This window comes from Cottoperca gobio, chromosome 22 (genome assembly GCF_900634415.1).
Source record: "Cottoperca gobio chromosome 22, fCotGob3.1, whole genome shotgun sequence".
In the NCBI taxonomy this organism is placed as follows: Eukaryota; Metazoa; Chordata; class Actinopteri; order Perciformes; family Bovichtidae; genus Cottoperca; species Cottoperca gobio.
This window is the reverse complement of record NC_041376.1, coordinates 13,578,623-13,594,367: the sequence shown is the minus strand read 5'-3', so window position 1 is coordinate 13,594,367 and position 15,745 is coordinate 13,578,623. Positions and strand designations below refer to the sequence as shown.

The window sequence follows — 15,745 nt, the reverse complement described above, 5'->3', positions numbered from 1 at the left end:
TTTCCAAAGAATGAATATCCAAATCCTCTTGTGCTTAGATGCACAATTCAGTTTTAACTGCTCCCAGCGACTGCTGGAAGGATGAAAGCCTGCATCTTTTCTATTTCTCCGAGGGTCTCGTTGTTGTTGTTGTTGCTTTCAATAGTATTAATGTTCATCAAAAATGAGAGCCATTTGTAACACCCCTCTTCTTCTGTTGTGCAGTTCCAGCTCCAGATGTTCGATATTATTTGCAGCTTGAGCTGGATCAGCCGAGACAGATGCTGCGACCTGCCCGCCACAGTAAGAAGTGACATTTTAGAATCATTTAACTCCAAAAGCCATCTATAGGTGCACTCGAGGGATTATTTGATAGATTTATTTCATACGTTTTGATGTAATTGCATTTGTAGTTAAATAGGATCATGAATAATTGACTTTGTTGGTTCTTAGAATGACCTTAGAAGAACCATTGTATTTAGTGTATAGTATATACACTAAATACAATGGTTCTCTAACCCTATGCATGCGTACCTTCTCAGATGTTTACGTATGCTGGTATGTAGTTATTAGGCTAAATGCATGACTGATAACTAGATTGCAGTTTAAAAAGAGAGCGTCTCAGCTCAACTGAATAGAACCTTGTTTCCTGTGTAATTGTGCTAATCGGACTGTTGCCAGTGCGTTCTCCAAATGACATGAAAACAAGCGCTCCTTTACAGTAAATCACTGAGCTGACAGTAAATCACATTTATTTTGACTAAGTATGGTAAATACCGGACGCATGCACATTAATCCAATTATGTGTAATTCATCTATAATTTGCATCAGATATTAATACATCAGGTCAATGATTGTTATATAACTGGTTTTGACAAAGACTCATTTCCGAAAATGTGGACAAAGTTTGCAGCTGTCAGTGAGCATCTGGTCTTAAAGCCCCACACTGACTCTGCCTGAGCCACTGTTCCGTCATGACCTTTTCTTGACTGTCTCTTCTTCTTAAACTCCAAGCAAATCAAAACTCTCTGTCTGCCCAGATACTGTCACAAAATTATATCGAGGATTTTCCTTTTTTCACCCCTTGTGTTCTGATTGCCAAGACATGGTCTCAATTATCAGTGGGCGGGTGTGAAATGGACTATATGAATATTTCTCTAGAGTGTATGTGTGCCTTTTTTGTCTCTTTTCTAATTTCTCAATCTTCCATTTCAGAGAGATGAAGCCAAGTGTCCATCTCTTCCCCACTCTTGCACATGCACACAGGACAGCATCGGCCCACAGGGGCCTTCTGGACCTACGGTAAAGACTCTCATCCCTCCTCGTCTTCTGTCCTCTGCCTTCACCTCCTCCACCTCTGTCTGTTTAAATGTGATGATGATGATAAAGCCATACGTTTCTCTGCTAGTGTTATAATGACTGTACGGCTACACAGTTTGAATTTAAGTAGACTGGTATTTTGTTTTCCTTCGGAAAGAGCAGATGAGGATGAGACCAGTGGCATGCAATGACATGTGGGCGCAGGAAGAAGTGTCAAAAGATAAATGCCTGTCGGAAAAACACACAGTAAAAAAGTCTTGAGGAGAAGTCTGGAATATAATATCACTAAGCCCCTATGAGGATTTGGTAGGACTTGTTGTTTTAGGGCTTTTGGAATCTCCTCCTGTTGTTACACTCACTCTATGTATGTGACCTCTTGCTTTTCCAGGGAGGCCCAGGTTCTAAGGGACCGCGAGGAGATAGAGGAGAACACGGCAACCCTGTGAGTAACGCTTTATATCACTTTAAGCAGGCTTCGAATATTTTGTAATTGTTTTTTCTGCAAGATAATAAATGGAACCTGTCCAAAGCCAATGAAGCTGGCTGACATTATCAATAATACTAAATCCAAACACTGTCATTGTATTTCAGAGGCTATTACTGCTCTGCTCCGGCCTTACGTTAGCTTGCACTATTAGTCAAAGCAAATCGCACACATCTAAATTCAGTTATCGACTGTATCTTTCCTCAACTTGATTTAAAGGTGGCTTATAAGGCCCATTTCTACTGTTGACAAAATTGTTCTTTTGAGTGTGGCTATGAAACATCTTTTCTTTTTTTCTGGGTATTGCTGTAGGGTCCAATGGGTCCACGTGGTGAGTTAGGATCCCCAGGCTCAATGGGACCACCGGGTCCACAGGGCCCCAACGGACTGTCTCTGCCCGGAGAACCTGTAAGTTAACCTACAGCACAAAAGTCCAGCCAGGGGAGATATAGTTAAGAATTTGTGCTAGATAGAGTTTAATGTCTATGACAGACACTATCCCTAATGGTTAGTGATCGTGCTGATATAAAAGGGCAGTTAGTGTGTCTTTGTTGTTGATCCACCAGTGGGATTTAAAGCTAAAGTCAAAACACACTACACTCTGCTCTACTTCCATCCAGCTAATTTATTTTCTTACTTGCAAATGTTTTATTTTCAAAACATGAAATCAATCACAATCACCAACTAAAAAGGATTAAACAATGACTAAAGCTTGTCTCAAACCTTTCCTTTTCCCTCCTTATCCACCTTCAGGGTCGCCCAGGACCAAAGGGAGATGCTGGAGACCCAGGCCTGTCTGGCATGCAAGTATGTACTCCCCCTCTCATTTTGTGGTTTATGAACAGGAAACAGGAGACAATCCATAGAGAGCAGCGTTGCTACTGGAGCCTGGACTGGATTCGGTCCACATGCTGAGATTGAAACCACACTTGGAGTGGGAGGTTTACCATGCCATCCTCAGGGAGACCCACACTCTTGAATCAGCCCGTTGATTGACAAACAGTAGAAGGCCGGGGATGCAGTTAAATTATTAAGGAGTGCAGAGTCATGTTACCAAAGGGGAAATAGGGAATGGAAAATGTTTTTCCCCAGCCATGTAATTGAAGGCGATCGTGACTTAGTATAGATTTTTGAAGTATGAGCATGTTTGACTTACAGTAGTTGTCATTCTGTGGACTTCATGGATGAAAATGAAATCAAATAAAACCAGACTTACTATTACCATCACATTCAGAAGTGTTTTGAGGTTATTAATATTACTGCTCTGTCAAGTCAGAAGCAGATTTGAATACAAGCTAAACTCATTTCACATTAGAGATGAACTTTTTTATGGAATTTTTTTTATGGAGTATTTTTAAGTGGACTGGCATTACATGGCCATTTCTTGACCTAGCAAGGGTTCATTCATTCATCTGGCTGAGATCAGTCATCTGACTCCCACCATCACCACTGGTTATTCTGGCCTCTGAATAAGCAAATTCAGACATGGGAGAAAGTCCTACTCAGAGCTTATTGGCCGCATCGTCTTTACACAATAAAACTTGTTATAGTAGCACTCTCTATTCAGATCTCTAGTAGACATCATGTGTCAACAGACAAGAGGGAAATTGTTCCAGTTTTTAGTAACACGATGATATATTGTCTTTGGCTAAAGAACTGGGAAACTGCAGGATCTTTTGTCTGTAAATTCTACTTTACTTCTAGGCAATAGGGAGCTGTATAAAACGTGTTGTTCCTGATCATTAGCGTTTGACTAAGTGTGCTTTTTTTCCCAGGGTACTCCCGGGCCACGCGGTCCTCTGGGCCCCGTTGGACCAAGCGGAGTGCGGGTAAGATCTACCTCCATGCCTGCTTAGTGTACACACTGCATTCAAAGCCGACAGATGCATCCAACACTTAGTTAAACGCATGTTATGCAATGTGATCACCCACTTAGCTCAGCGCCTACAGAAGTACCGGCGTGTAGTTTTCGCACTTGCACTGCATGTTCAGCCAAAGATAATTGAGCCACTAACTTATACATATAATTAAAAAAGACAGACTCAAGGCTGAAAGGCATGACACTGATGTATTGCATGAGTGGGGTCCCCAGAGTGTTGTAACCCATGTGTAATTATATGTTGTTTCTACATAGGGGCCACCAGGAAAGGAGGGACAATCTGGACCCAGAGGCCCATCAGGCCCCATGGTGAGTGTGTGTGTTTGTCTCTCTGTGTGTTGCAGAAAAAGCCAAATAAATATTCCTCGGAGCGTGCTTTACTTCCCGATATATCTGCAACAATTACTTCTCCGGCTCCACAGTTGCACTGTGCGGAACAGCACATAAAAAAAGACTGCAGTCTGTAAGCCCCTCCGCTGTTACTAGGATGGTGCATGCATCTAATTTTCTTCTTCTGTAGTTTGGAGAGGTCTGAATCTACTTAACCCAGCCATCATGCCAACAGGCAACATGCCAGTATAGCATTCACACGCACTATACCATCCTGAGTGCTCCAAGACCCATTAGCAGTTCCTGATGGCTGGTTTTTGTATGTATGTGTGTGAGTGTGTGTGCGTGCGTGCATCCTATCCCCGGTTGGCTGTTGGGCATGTGTATGTTTCCATCTCATTTTTAGTGTTCTTGGCAGCTTATGCCACACGTGTTATTTATTTTATTTTCAGGGAAGCCCTGGGAATCCAGGTGTACAAGGAATAACTGGAAAACCAGGGAAATCAGGAGACACAGGAAACCCAGTATGTACCGAATGACAGGACACAAATAATGGTCACATGACAATGTTCAGGAGAGGTCGAAAACAAGGTTGTTGCTTGTTCTAACACTGTTCTTCTCGTTAACAGGGAACTGTTGGCATTAAAGGAGAGAAAGGAGAGAAGGTATGTATTATATTTTATAAAATGACCATATACCAGTCATCATGCATCACTGATGAGAAAAGCAATGCAATCTTTAAATGAAAAACGTCTTTGTTTTCCAGGGAGACTTTGCATCCCAGAGCATGATGCGCTCCATTGCCAGACAAGTTTGTGAACAGCTTGTGAATGGTGAGCAAAATGTTCCTTCATCTTTACAGATATTCTAAAGTCGTTAAAGCATAAATCAAATCCAAATCCAACTGATGTTGTTCTTCTCTTGCAGGTCAGATGAGCAGAATTGACATGATGCTCAACCAGATTCCTTCTGGGTATCGTAGCAACACTCCAGGGCCAATCGGTCCTCCCGGCCCTGCTGGCGACCAGGGAGCCCGTGGAGAGCCTGGACAATCTGGTCGAACTGGTTTCCCTGGAAACCCAGGTTCACCTGGAGGTTCAGGAGAAAGAGGTACTTTATCTCTCTTCTTTTTTTTTGTTAATGGCAAGCAATGACTTAATGTCATGCTGATATTGACTCTGTAGTTTGCAGTGTTGGTCTAACATGAGTGGAAAACAAAACAAAACTGCATTACCTTGTGTAGTCTACATATGATGCAAGCATTGTGAAATATTATTCCATCCTGAATCTCATTGTGTTTCATACCTGCCCTTTAGATTTCTACTCATTTCCAGATATTGGTGATTTCTCCTGAAAACATGCTTTGTTGGTGTGACAGTGATGTTTCCTCTTTTCTCTGGTTCATGTAGGTTTGTCAGGAGAGAAGGGAGAGAGAGGATCCCAAGGAATTGGTATCAGAGGACAAAGAGGTCCAAATGGACCCCCAGGTAAAACACATGGTTCTCAACTTTTTTGTTAAAATAACCCATTTTTGTTCAATCTTCGATCACTATGAGGCAGGGAACACAAGCGGCCACATTTTTGTGTTGAGCATTGTTCTCCAGCAGCTGCAGACTCACTATTCTCTTACAACTTTAACTTTACACTAAAACACAGTTCCAGTGACAGTTTTTTTGTGGACCTTTCCAGGACACAGTACTCCCGGTGCTCCAATAAAAACGACACATTCCAACCAGAGACCAAAATGTACCTACAGTATATGTGTCTCAGGCACCTTCGTTTGGGCAGCTGCACTGCATGAATTGCCCAAACAGATTTATGTCTCGTGTATATTGAGCTTATCCAAACACAGTGCACATTTTAAATATTATACAGTACATGGAAGGTATTTACGTTCATCATTAAGGTGAGAATATCTGCATTGAGTTTAGACAATCTTCAGCCATGGTCCTGATACAGTTTGATAAACAATTGTTCAAAAATCTTAATAGACTGATGAGTTTCAAAAATACCAGAGCTTCTCCAAATGAAATCCAACATGTTTTGTCTAAATAAACCACTTCAGAAGATTTCCCTTCCCTAGGGAAGCAAAACAAAACAGCAGGAACCTTCTATTGATGTCGACCCCACATCACCAAACACTACTATGTCTGTTTCTGTGAATGAAGTGAGAGAATGAACTGAGAACCAGTAGGAGGAAGTCCACATGATGACTCACCTGTGTGTGTGTGTGTGTGTGTGTGTGTGTGTGTGTGTGTGTGTGTGTGTGTGTGTGTGTTTGTGTGTGTGCGTGTGTGTGTGTGTGTTAGTAATGTATATGTGTGCGTGTGATTGTTGTACAATGAGCTTTCTTTGGTGGCTTCATTGACAACACATGGGCTCACTTAGGGAAGAGAAAAAGAGAGAGGGGGAAAATTCCATCATGAGTTTTTACCGTCTAGACATACGGGGCCGGGGGGTAACTCCACACAGCCCCAGACTTTTTCTTTTTCTTGGTCAAGCTTTTTAATTGAGCCATTGAGAAATTCAAATTATCGTGCTGCAGCCCCGTATAACCCCCCACTGAAGATTTGGGGTGAGGGGGGGTGTCAGAGCTCCAGAGACTTTTCCAACTGGTCTCACTCACTCTCTCGCTCTCCTCTGCAGGGCAAGCAGGAGAGTCAAGATCAGGACCCCCAGGTACTTCTGGCTCCGCTGGGCCTCGTGGCCCTCCAGGTCGCCAGGGTACTTCAGGGGTGAGGGGACCATCAGGACCCTCTGGATATTGCGACTCCTCTCAGTGCGTTGGCATACCCTACAATGGACATGGACAAGGATACACAGGTACACTTAACACTGGCTAGGTCCTGCATGGTAGTACATTAGATAAAAGACTAAGTGTATGCAGACTAATTACATTTGCAACTCAGTGCGCTACTTCTTTCTTTGATAATGTATGGAGATATGAATGTAAGTGTTCCAGAGTATTAATGTTTGAACAGAAAGCTGTTATAACTTATTTATGTAAGAAGTTCAACTGACCGTTTGCGGAGCCCCGCCCCACTTACTACGTCAAGCTTTTTGTTCTCGCATGGAACATAATGCAGTTTAAAATGATAACAATGGCAAATTTACCATCAAAATTCGTAGTCATTTTTGAAGCAATAGGTCTTACATGTTAGACAGAGGTAGACAAAAGAAGGCTTTTCATTTCTTGTCCAAAACCATTGATTTTTCTGACTGTAATGACAACTGTGCAGATTTTATCAGCTGTAGCTAGCTAGCTAATTAAGCTAATGTTAGCTTCATGAGTTGGTTGAAAATGCTTTCTATGGCTGACATGAGAACCCTGTAAAAAGGTCTCAAACATTCAATTGATGGCTACACGCAGAGCTGTTAAACACTGTAGGCCTACTGTTGCTAAATCTGTCGCTAAACTAGGATTAGACAGTAGGCTACAGGAAACGGGTTTAGTGAACGGTCAGTGAGGAGCCACTATATTCCAATACCTCCATACATTTGATGTACCATTTTAAAACTGGCATGTAAAGCATTCTAGCTTATATTGTATGATGACTTACATTAAATCAAATAGGATGCATATAACTTTGTTCCACAGAGAAAACTCACACCCTCTTTGAACTATTTGCAGGTGCGGCATAGTAAACGTTCTAAGTCACCTTTGCCGCTTACACTTTGAAGTCCTGTTTCTGAGATGTTTGCCCGCTTGCTATGGGGCATGTAAGGATAATCACCATGGACATAATTATTGAACACTTAACACAAACATTACCAAAGCCAAAAATCACAGAACGGAGCAGACTGGCACTAACATCATCTCACAGCTACAAGCTACAGTGATGGCAACCTGCTGGCCTGTTTGCATCTTGAACCACAAACCGTTGGGGAAAAAAACTAAACAGAGACTGAGAATTTCTACGAAGGAAGGAGCATGTACAAATACCACCCAAAACAACTACTAACAAAGAGGATCTCATAACTGAAAGCAATAATGTAGAGGTGATATGTGTAAATAAAACTAATTTGTGTGCCTTGTAAATGATTGTATGAACCAGGACATTTTCACTAAAAATCAAGTTAACATCTGTATTGAGCTCGTGCCTCATAACTCTCTGCTTACTTACCATCAGCATAACCTCTGTTTACGACGCCTTTAGTGACTTAGACGGCTCTGGTCCAGACTAAAGCATGTTCCATTTGTACTTTTAATCATCATATTTCTTTGCGTACGTCAACCAAATCAGTGCTGGTCTGCTTGCCATTTCCATGTGTACTTTGTAGTATAAGCTGGTTATTTTACTACGTCTTATTATCCAATAGCTTGATGGATTTTATTGTAAATGTCATCACAGAATTTGGAAAAAATATTTTTTATTAAGCTTTTATGGTGCTATAGAAAGCGATAGTTTGACACAAGGTATTTTGTTTTGGAATTCCAAGGTGCAATATAATTTAAATTGTGCATGTGAAAGACATTTTATTTTGATTGGCCGTCCCAAATACTTTTCTAGCCAACAACTTCCAGCCTGAACCTGAGGTAGAGTCTCTACCTGTGGAGCCAGCTGGAGAGTTTGAGGCAATACAGTCCCCCGGTTACTCACGAGACCAACGAGGAAAGAGATCACTACAACAAGACAATACAGAAACACTAGCGTCATAGCTACAATAAGGAGTTCTCAGAAAGTGTAATATTGAAATAACTTCCGTGGTCACGTATGTGATGATGAAGGGATTTTCCCAAACAAAAGTACTTATGGGTTTGATACCCCTGGCTATATTGAACTTATATTTCTTTGACATGAGAAAGTTAAGCAAAATGAATACAAACCTAAATGTTCTTTCATTACAAACCTGTGTGCTTGCTAAGTGTTCCCCTTAAGTGTCTGCTTGTAATATAACTGCAAGTGTTTATCGGACTCCAGTGTGTAATGCACGTATCATGTACAAACCAGCAGAAAATATCTCAAAATAAGGACAGTGTGTGTGTTTTTGAACACTTCCAGACTGTCCTTGTTTTTTGTTAAACTTCATGTAAAGCTGTTTCATATTAAAAAAAAAGGACAATTAATTTGATCCCTAAAGAAATGTTCATTGTGACGTTTAGGCCTTTAAACCAAATGATAATCTGACTACAAACCAAATGTATTTTTTATTTTATTTTATTTTGTTACCAAAGGTGGAATTGCATGTTTGTGTTGTATATTTACTAAGGATTTCTAAGTCAGAATATAGTTGATGTTTTCTATCTATGCAGTTTGGACTTGGTTGCAAGACTATGGACATAGAATTGCTTTTCTCATGTTTTAACTGCACACTTTGTGAATTCCACACAGCCTTATTTTCTTATTTATTTCTGAAACAGAAGAGGCATTTTTCAATAAAACTACTGAAAATGTAGCATTTGTTTCAGCTTTCCAGTCATTTCGTCTCTTGCTGTTAATTATTTACCTTCTCACATTATCTGCACATTACAACCTCAACATGCAACCATCTTCCTTTTTATATTAAACGCCTGCAAACCAAACAGAGTTTATTTGATCTTCTGTGACAAAACTGTTTCTTACCAACATTAGGCCTTGAGAAATACGCTTTGAAGTTTGAACCTTTATTTATTTTGACAGCTAAAGATATCAGGGCAACACGAAGAGAAAGGAGAGAGAGAAAACAAACATTTCCAACATGTGTGCTGCTTCACAGTCTTTTACATGCAACCATTTGGCTTTTGTCCTATCACTTTGTAATGATTATGCAAAGACTGCGTGAGGAAGCAAAGCACATGAGATTGGGCAGATACCGGCTGGAAAAACTCACACAATTTCCACATATTAAACATATCTAATGGTGACATAAGAGTATGAGGTAAGGAACAACTCACGCCATTTCTTTTTATCGTGATGAAGGGAAAGCATGTCCGAGGAGGAGTTTTTGCACAAATGCCAGAGATAAAACTGGAGGAGTGAGGTATCAAGGTTGAGTTTACCACCAAGGGAGAAGTCCTCTATGGAAACCCTTTCATTTGTTACTTTTACTTTAAGTGCACAAGCAATTTACGAAGCGCCTCAAATAGATTATATAGAAGTTTATATTTCATCATCAGTTGGGAATTCTTGCCGGTAAAGTACAGTACGAGTGTCTGAACAGCTGGTACGTGTTAGACGTCAAGGAGAGGGAACAAGTCTGTAACGCATTTAACATACAGAAAAGAGCTTACAGGAGGATAAATGTAGACAGTCTGCCATTTAAATCTCCCTTTAACAAGACATTGTCATATATGGGAGAACATAACAAAAAGCCATAGATATGGTCTCAGTGCACACTTCATGATGTGGCATACCGCCATCACTGACCTCACAGCGACATTCTCTGAGCCATGCTGGCCTTGATGAAATACATTCACACCTGGCTCTGACCATCAGGCTCTGATTTTTTTTTTTACGTCATTTTTACGACACTGTCTGTCCGAGACCCGCTGTAGCCTTTAAGTCCCCTTTCTTCTACCAGAACCGATCATACCGTGTTTCCTTCTATAGTCACATAAAATAATCTGTCTTCAGTGATGCCTGATACGATCCTCACCGTAACCCTGTCTGGTTTCTGTCTGCTGATGTATTTGAGTTTGTTGACAATCCATCCAGTGTGCATCTGTGTTCACTTTGTGGCAAGAGTTTCAAGTGGGCTGTTTCAGAGTCTGCGGTTGTTACAGATTTTAACTAACCTGTTTTATCTCCGGTTGTACCCTCGCAAACAGCAGACAATGTGTCTCTTCCACAGCAGTTGGTCGGACTATTGGTGGCCTAATGTGGCATTTAAATTATAAATTAAGCCTTTAACCTGCATTAACTGATTTTCTGGCGCTAAGGGTCAGCGGAAACAAACTGTAACATATTAACCCCTTACAAATCCCCTTGTTAGCTAACACGTTCGGCAACAGTTGCCTACAATACTTACACATCCACCAGATATTAGCACTTACTTGGCAAATGCAAGTTTGATATTTACACTGATTTTAACTCTCTATCAACTCCTGAGGGAAATTACTTTACTTTACTTTAGCTGCTAAATGCTAAACTATGTTCAGCAGCAAATCACTAACAGTGTCTGCCTGCTGTTTGGTGCTAGCAGGTAGCATATGTTGGGTTTATTAGAGATTTTCTGCTGGAAACAATACCGATAACAACAATAACACTAAATTAAAATACTACAGTTTCCAGAATTAAAACCAAAACAACGAGCTGAGAGATGCTAACATGCTCCACAGAGCTGTGGGGAACTGAGATGGGGGATAATTCCCTGTGCGGACTCATCACTATTACTTTACACAGTTGATGCTGAGGCTCTTCACCAGTAGAAAAGTGAAATCTGGGAACTCTTACCATGTTGTCAATAGAGGTGATGTTGGATGGGAGGATGGATCTGTGTAAGGCTTGTTTTGCGTAATTTCTTAAAAAGCGTTGATCCTGTTATAAAAGGTCGGACAACATCAAACTTTCAAAGGTTTTTACACACTGTTTCAGTACATTACATCACACGACAAATTCATATCAATCGTGATGTGATGTGATATCAGAGTCAAAACACAGGTTCAAAGGAAGCAAACCTCACCACGGCAGTTGATTTACCTTGGAACTGCGTTACTGAAAAAAAGACCTTTTTTTTGTATCTTTGTTAAACAATTTACGATACATTTCATGACATTAATCGAGCAGCATAAATTTACGGTTGAATTCTTGCACGCCGTTTTATAATGATTCAGTGCCATAATAGAATGGAACCATGCATGGGCAATGGGCAGCAGATGAGATGAATTAACCTCGTATTGAAAAGCAATCATAAGTGATTGAAAAGTGGAATTTTATTTGGACTTTTAGCACTGCTATGAAAGCACCAGCATGAGAACTGGTGGGATGACAGCTAAATGATGGCGATCACATCCTGCGGAACACAGACACATGTGGAAAGTTTTCCTATTTTCCTAAAAACGTGTTGTAGTTTTATTCATAATGTAACCTACACTACACTACATTAATCATTACAATGCAGACCCTACGGAGATAGAGAACACCGTCATGAAGTTGTCTCCGGGCCAACATCTACCCATGCCTCATTTACAGTGTGGACAGCTCCAAAGCTCACTTATGGACACATTATATCTTGTTTGTTTAATCTGCACAAAAACCGAAAAAAACATATACTTTGGCTTTTGCTTTCGAGGTGCTGAATGTTTTTTTTTGGACAAGGCCAGGCTAGCTATTTCCCCTGTTTCCTCTCATTATGCTAAGCTAAGCTAACTGGCTGTAGCTTTATATTTAGAGTACAGACATGAGAGTGGTATCAATCTGCTCATCTAACTCATGGCAAGGAAGAATTTCCCCCATGCAAGAACCCAAAGTTTCGCTGAAAGACCCATCAGCAGGGTGGACACATGCTGTCAGATGAGCTTCACCATGGGCTCCATCACACATGCAACATAACATATTACGCATTACGCATATTACGTGTCTGTATACTTTATACCGTTGAGCTGAGGCTTCAGACTAATGGGATAACAGGAGAGCCTGACCAATATGGGTTTTTACAATTTATGGGTTTTACTAATAATTTAATAGTATGGATATGTTTGTGGAATCCCATCAGAAAACTCAAAACTCAACAAAACCAATTTACAGTGAGTTATGATATTCCAGTAAACATTGCCATCATATCATACTGTGTCTGATCTCAGCTCAGCTTTAATGTGGTTTAGAGAGGAACTCACTGCACAAAGGGAACCAGACACAAATGTATATGGATGTCTTCGCCTGAAGCAGCCGCCCATTAGAACGGAGTGGCTTTGATTCTTGCCAACCAAAACCTAAGGAAGGAATGAAGTATTCCTTTTGAACTTGAAGGGGGGTTGACTCCTCAGAAGGCAAATATTCAGTCAGCATTCAGACAGTAGATTTCCACAGACTGAGGCGCCAAAAGCAACAGCGGAGCAGCACTCCCCTTTGAATATGGGAAGAGGAGAGCCAACAGCTCTCCAGCTGACCTTGTAAAAACTAAGCTTTGATTGTGAATTATTCCTCTTAAAAACCTGTGTCCTCATTTGCATCGTTACCTGTCACCAAAGCGTCCCCCAGACGGGAAATAAAACAACTATGCAGCGCTTTCTCTAGATAAATATAATACTTGATCCCTTCCAATGGTCCCTTTTACTGCCGCCTGTTGTATCGTATAACTTAAATCACTAATATGAGATATAAAACTCTCAAAAGAAAACACTCCGTTTAGAAATCAGCCTGGTTATATAATATAATGAGTTTGTAGTCTTTTTGTATTACTGTGATAAGAGAATGTGCAGGAAACACTGTTTGAGCAGCTACTTTGTCAGAAATGCATAAGAAGAGCAACTGCTGTATTTGTTTACAGTGCAGCCAAACTAACACGTTGTTTCAATAAAAAAGTCAGTCCAGAATAATCCAAACCACTATCAGATTCTATGCTGCACATGGCACAAGTAGTTTTGCACAACAGGGCAATGTAAAGTTACCTGGCAGAAAAGCCTGCAACTCTTCATGTAACAGCTCATTGGTGCTCCTTCCATGCAAAACTTAAAATAATTTGCTGATGAAAGAATTGTCTTGTTTTGTGAACGTAAGCGCTAACCTCTGGGATACATACAATGTGTTTCCTGTGGCTGCTTGACAATATAAGCAACCCTGTTTTTGTTGCTTTTAATGTGCAACAGCAGCAGGAACTGTTATGTTTGAATTAGAAGTAACTTTATACAGCTCTGATACGGCTGTGGGAAAGTTAGAGATCAAATTAAAAAACAGCGCCGGAATGATGGATTCCACCACGAACAATAAAAACTATCTCTGCCAAGGAGCTTCAGTTGAGTTTGTTTGTTTTTCTGTTTGTCACCAGGATTACTGAAAAACCACGATTTTCATGAAACGTGGTGGAAGGGTGTAGCATTGGCCAAAGAAGGACATATAAAATATTGGAGCATTTCCAAATCATAAATTATTTTTTAATTTGCGAGATATAGCATTCGGCCTTAGTGAAGCTCTGTGCTCTCCGAGTGCCCTTCTAGTTACAGAATATAAATATGTTGAATAGCTATTGCTAAAACAATGAAGACCATAAATAACATCTGAAACGTGGTTTGATTAAATGGAAATCTTGTGGACTATAACTTTAAACTGTCCTGTTTAAATCATCTTTTTTGCAAGGCAGGAGAGCCTCTGAAAGTCCTCAACCCAGTGCAGTGCTCTGCCCTCTGTGGCGGGAGGCAGCGCATGGAGAGCACAGCTGTGGAGATCACTGGTTGAAGGCCAATACGTGTTTTGATTCCTCTGCCTATCCCACAAAAGGTTGCACTGATGTTTGTGAAGAGTCTGATCTTTTCACAAAGTGAGCTTTGATGGTGTATTTATTGAGAGATGAGGGTGGTCTCAGATGTCGTGTTGTTGTGACTGGAAAGCTAATGAGGTGAAACTCATCCAGGGGATCTTTGTGAAGACAATAATAGTGGTTCGATGTTGGAGGTCGGCACATTGTAATGTAAAATTCAACATCTTTTACATCCTCAATTCATCCAAGAGCGTAGGTGTCTACAACCTGATTTATTCGACCTTCTCCAACGCCATTTTCCTTGAAATGTTTCTCAGTTTACATGTTTATTCATTCCTTTGTGGGGTTACTTTAATGCTCCCAGGCAGCTGTGAACTATTTTATTGAAGTAAGTCATCTCAAATTCTGAAACGATCCATCTGCTTCTATTACAGCTCGCTTATTTCAGCCTTATTTTTCAGTGCTTTCAGGTTTCACAGTATTACAAACCAAAAGATGCAGTAATCAAGAGTCTTGTGGCAGCACACAGTGCATCTGGTTAGCATGTCTCACTAAAGATATCAGACATCCCCATGCAGCTGCTTGTCAGCGTGATCTAGCATGAGTCGAGAATGAAGTGTGATAAATATCGTGGGAAGATATCATCTGTGTCATCTTCTATTGATTACGTTGCAACCACTTGTTAAAGTGATTCCATGGCAGGACAGGGGAAAGTTTGTGGCACGCCAAACAACAGTCCTCTGAGGTGGTCCAGAGGAGGACACATGTATTCATGCAATCAGTTGTTGAATGTAAAATAAGATGAGATGAAATCAACGGTATACTTTGGAGGATAGAGTATGTTCACGATACAGCCACAAGACTTAACACAGTTCGGCTGAGCTGGGACAGGATGCTCCTATAAACAAGCACTAAATGACGTCAGATATCTGTTAGTAGGCATTCCACATCTCTCTTCAAAGATGAGCACACTAAAATGAAAAACTTGCGAGGGATAAATCCTAACAGGAGAGAAGACATGTCTGTGTACGGCGCAAAGTTGAAATCTGTGCAGAACATTTGTCTCCTCGAGCAGATCCTCTGATCAAGGAACTTTTAATTCAATGCAACGATCAGAGGATCTGCTAGCTATTTAAAATCCTGGCGTGACCAGGCCCTAAAGCTCACTTATTAAGACATATTCTTTGTTTAATAGGTACACAATGTGTAAGAAAACAGTGTAAAAACAACAGGTTGTGGTTTTATAGGGGGATTAATATCAGACTATTTGCCAATATCATGAGCAATAAAACTTGGCGGTGTAGGCAGGCAGACTTTTTTACCTTCGGACAGAGCCAGACTAGCTGTTTCCCCCTGTTTGTCCAGTGGGTATGACTTCATAATTAACGGAGACATTTTCACAGTCCTTAAGATGTGAA

At 40.7% G+C, this 15,745-nt stretch overlaps 1 protein-coding gene across 3 annotated transcripts in view; it reads left to right on the top strand.

The window, feature by feature from the left end:
• The window catches only part of col12a1a (collagen, type XII, alpha 1a), a 53,734-nt gene extending 44,345 nt beyond the window's left edge, over nucleotides 1-9,389 (top strand). For 2 of the 3 annotated variants that reach the window (XM_029460202.1, XM_029460201.1), the window contains 14 exons: nucleotides 205-282; nucleotides 1,195-1,281; nucleotides 1,688-1,741; nucleotides 2,096-2,191; nucleotides 2,537-2,590; nucleotides 3,559-3,612; nucleotides 3,918-3,971; nucleotides 4,445-4,516; nucleotides 4,622-4,657; nucleotides 4,759-4,825; nucleotides 4,920-5,102; nucleotides 5,402-5,479; nucleotides 6,639-6,815; nucleotides 8,504-9,389. In XM_029460202.1, coding sequence (XP_029316062.1) covers nucleotides 205-282; nucleotides 1,195-1,281; nucleotides 1,688-1,741; nucleotides 2,096-2,191; nucleotides 2,537-2,590; nucleotides 3,559-3,612; nucleotides 3,918-3,971; nucleotides 4,445-4,516; nucleotides 4,622-4,657; nucleotides 4,759-4,825; nucleotides 4,920-5,102; nucleotides 5,402-5,479; nucleotides 6,639-6,815; nucleotides 8,504-8,652 — 1,239 coding nt within the window. In that variant the 3' untranslated portion in view covers nucleotides 8,653-9,389. Of the gene's footprint in view, nucleotides 1-204; nucleotides 283-1,194; nucleotides 1,282-1,687; nucleotides 1,742-2,095; nucleotides 2,192-2,536; nucleotides 2,591-3,558; nucleotides 3,613-3,917; nucleotides 3,972-4,444; nucleotides 4,517-4,621; nucleotides 4,658-4,758; nucleotides 4,826-4,919; nucleotides 5,103-5,401; nucleotides 5,480-6,638; nucleotides 6,816-7,623; nucleotides 8,340-8,503 lie in introns of those variants that run through there. The other variant, XM_029460203.1, reaches the window with a different exon arrangement.
• The last annotated feature ends 6,356 nt before the right edge of the window (nucleotides 9,390-15,745 follow it).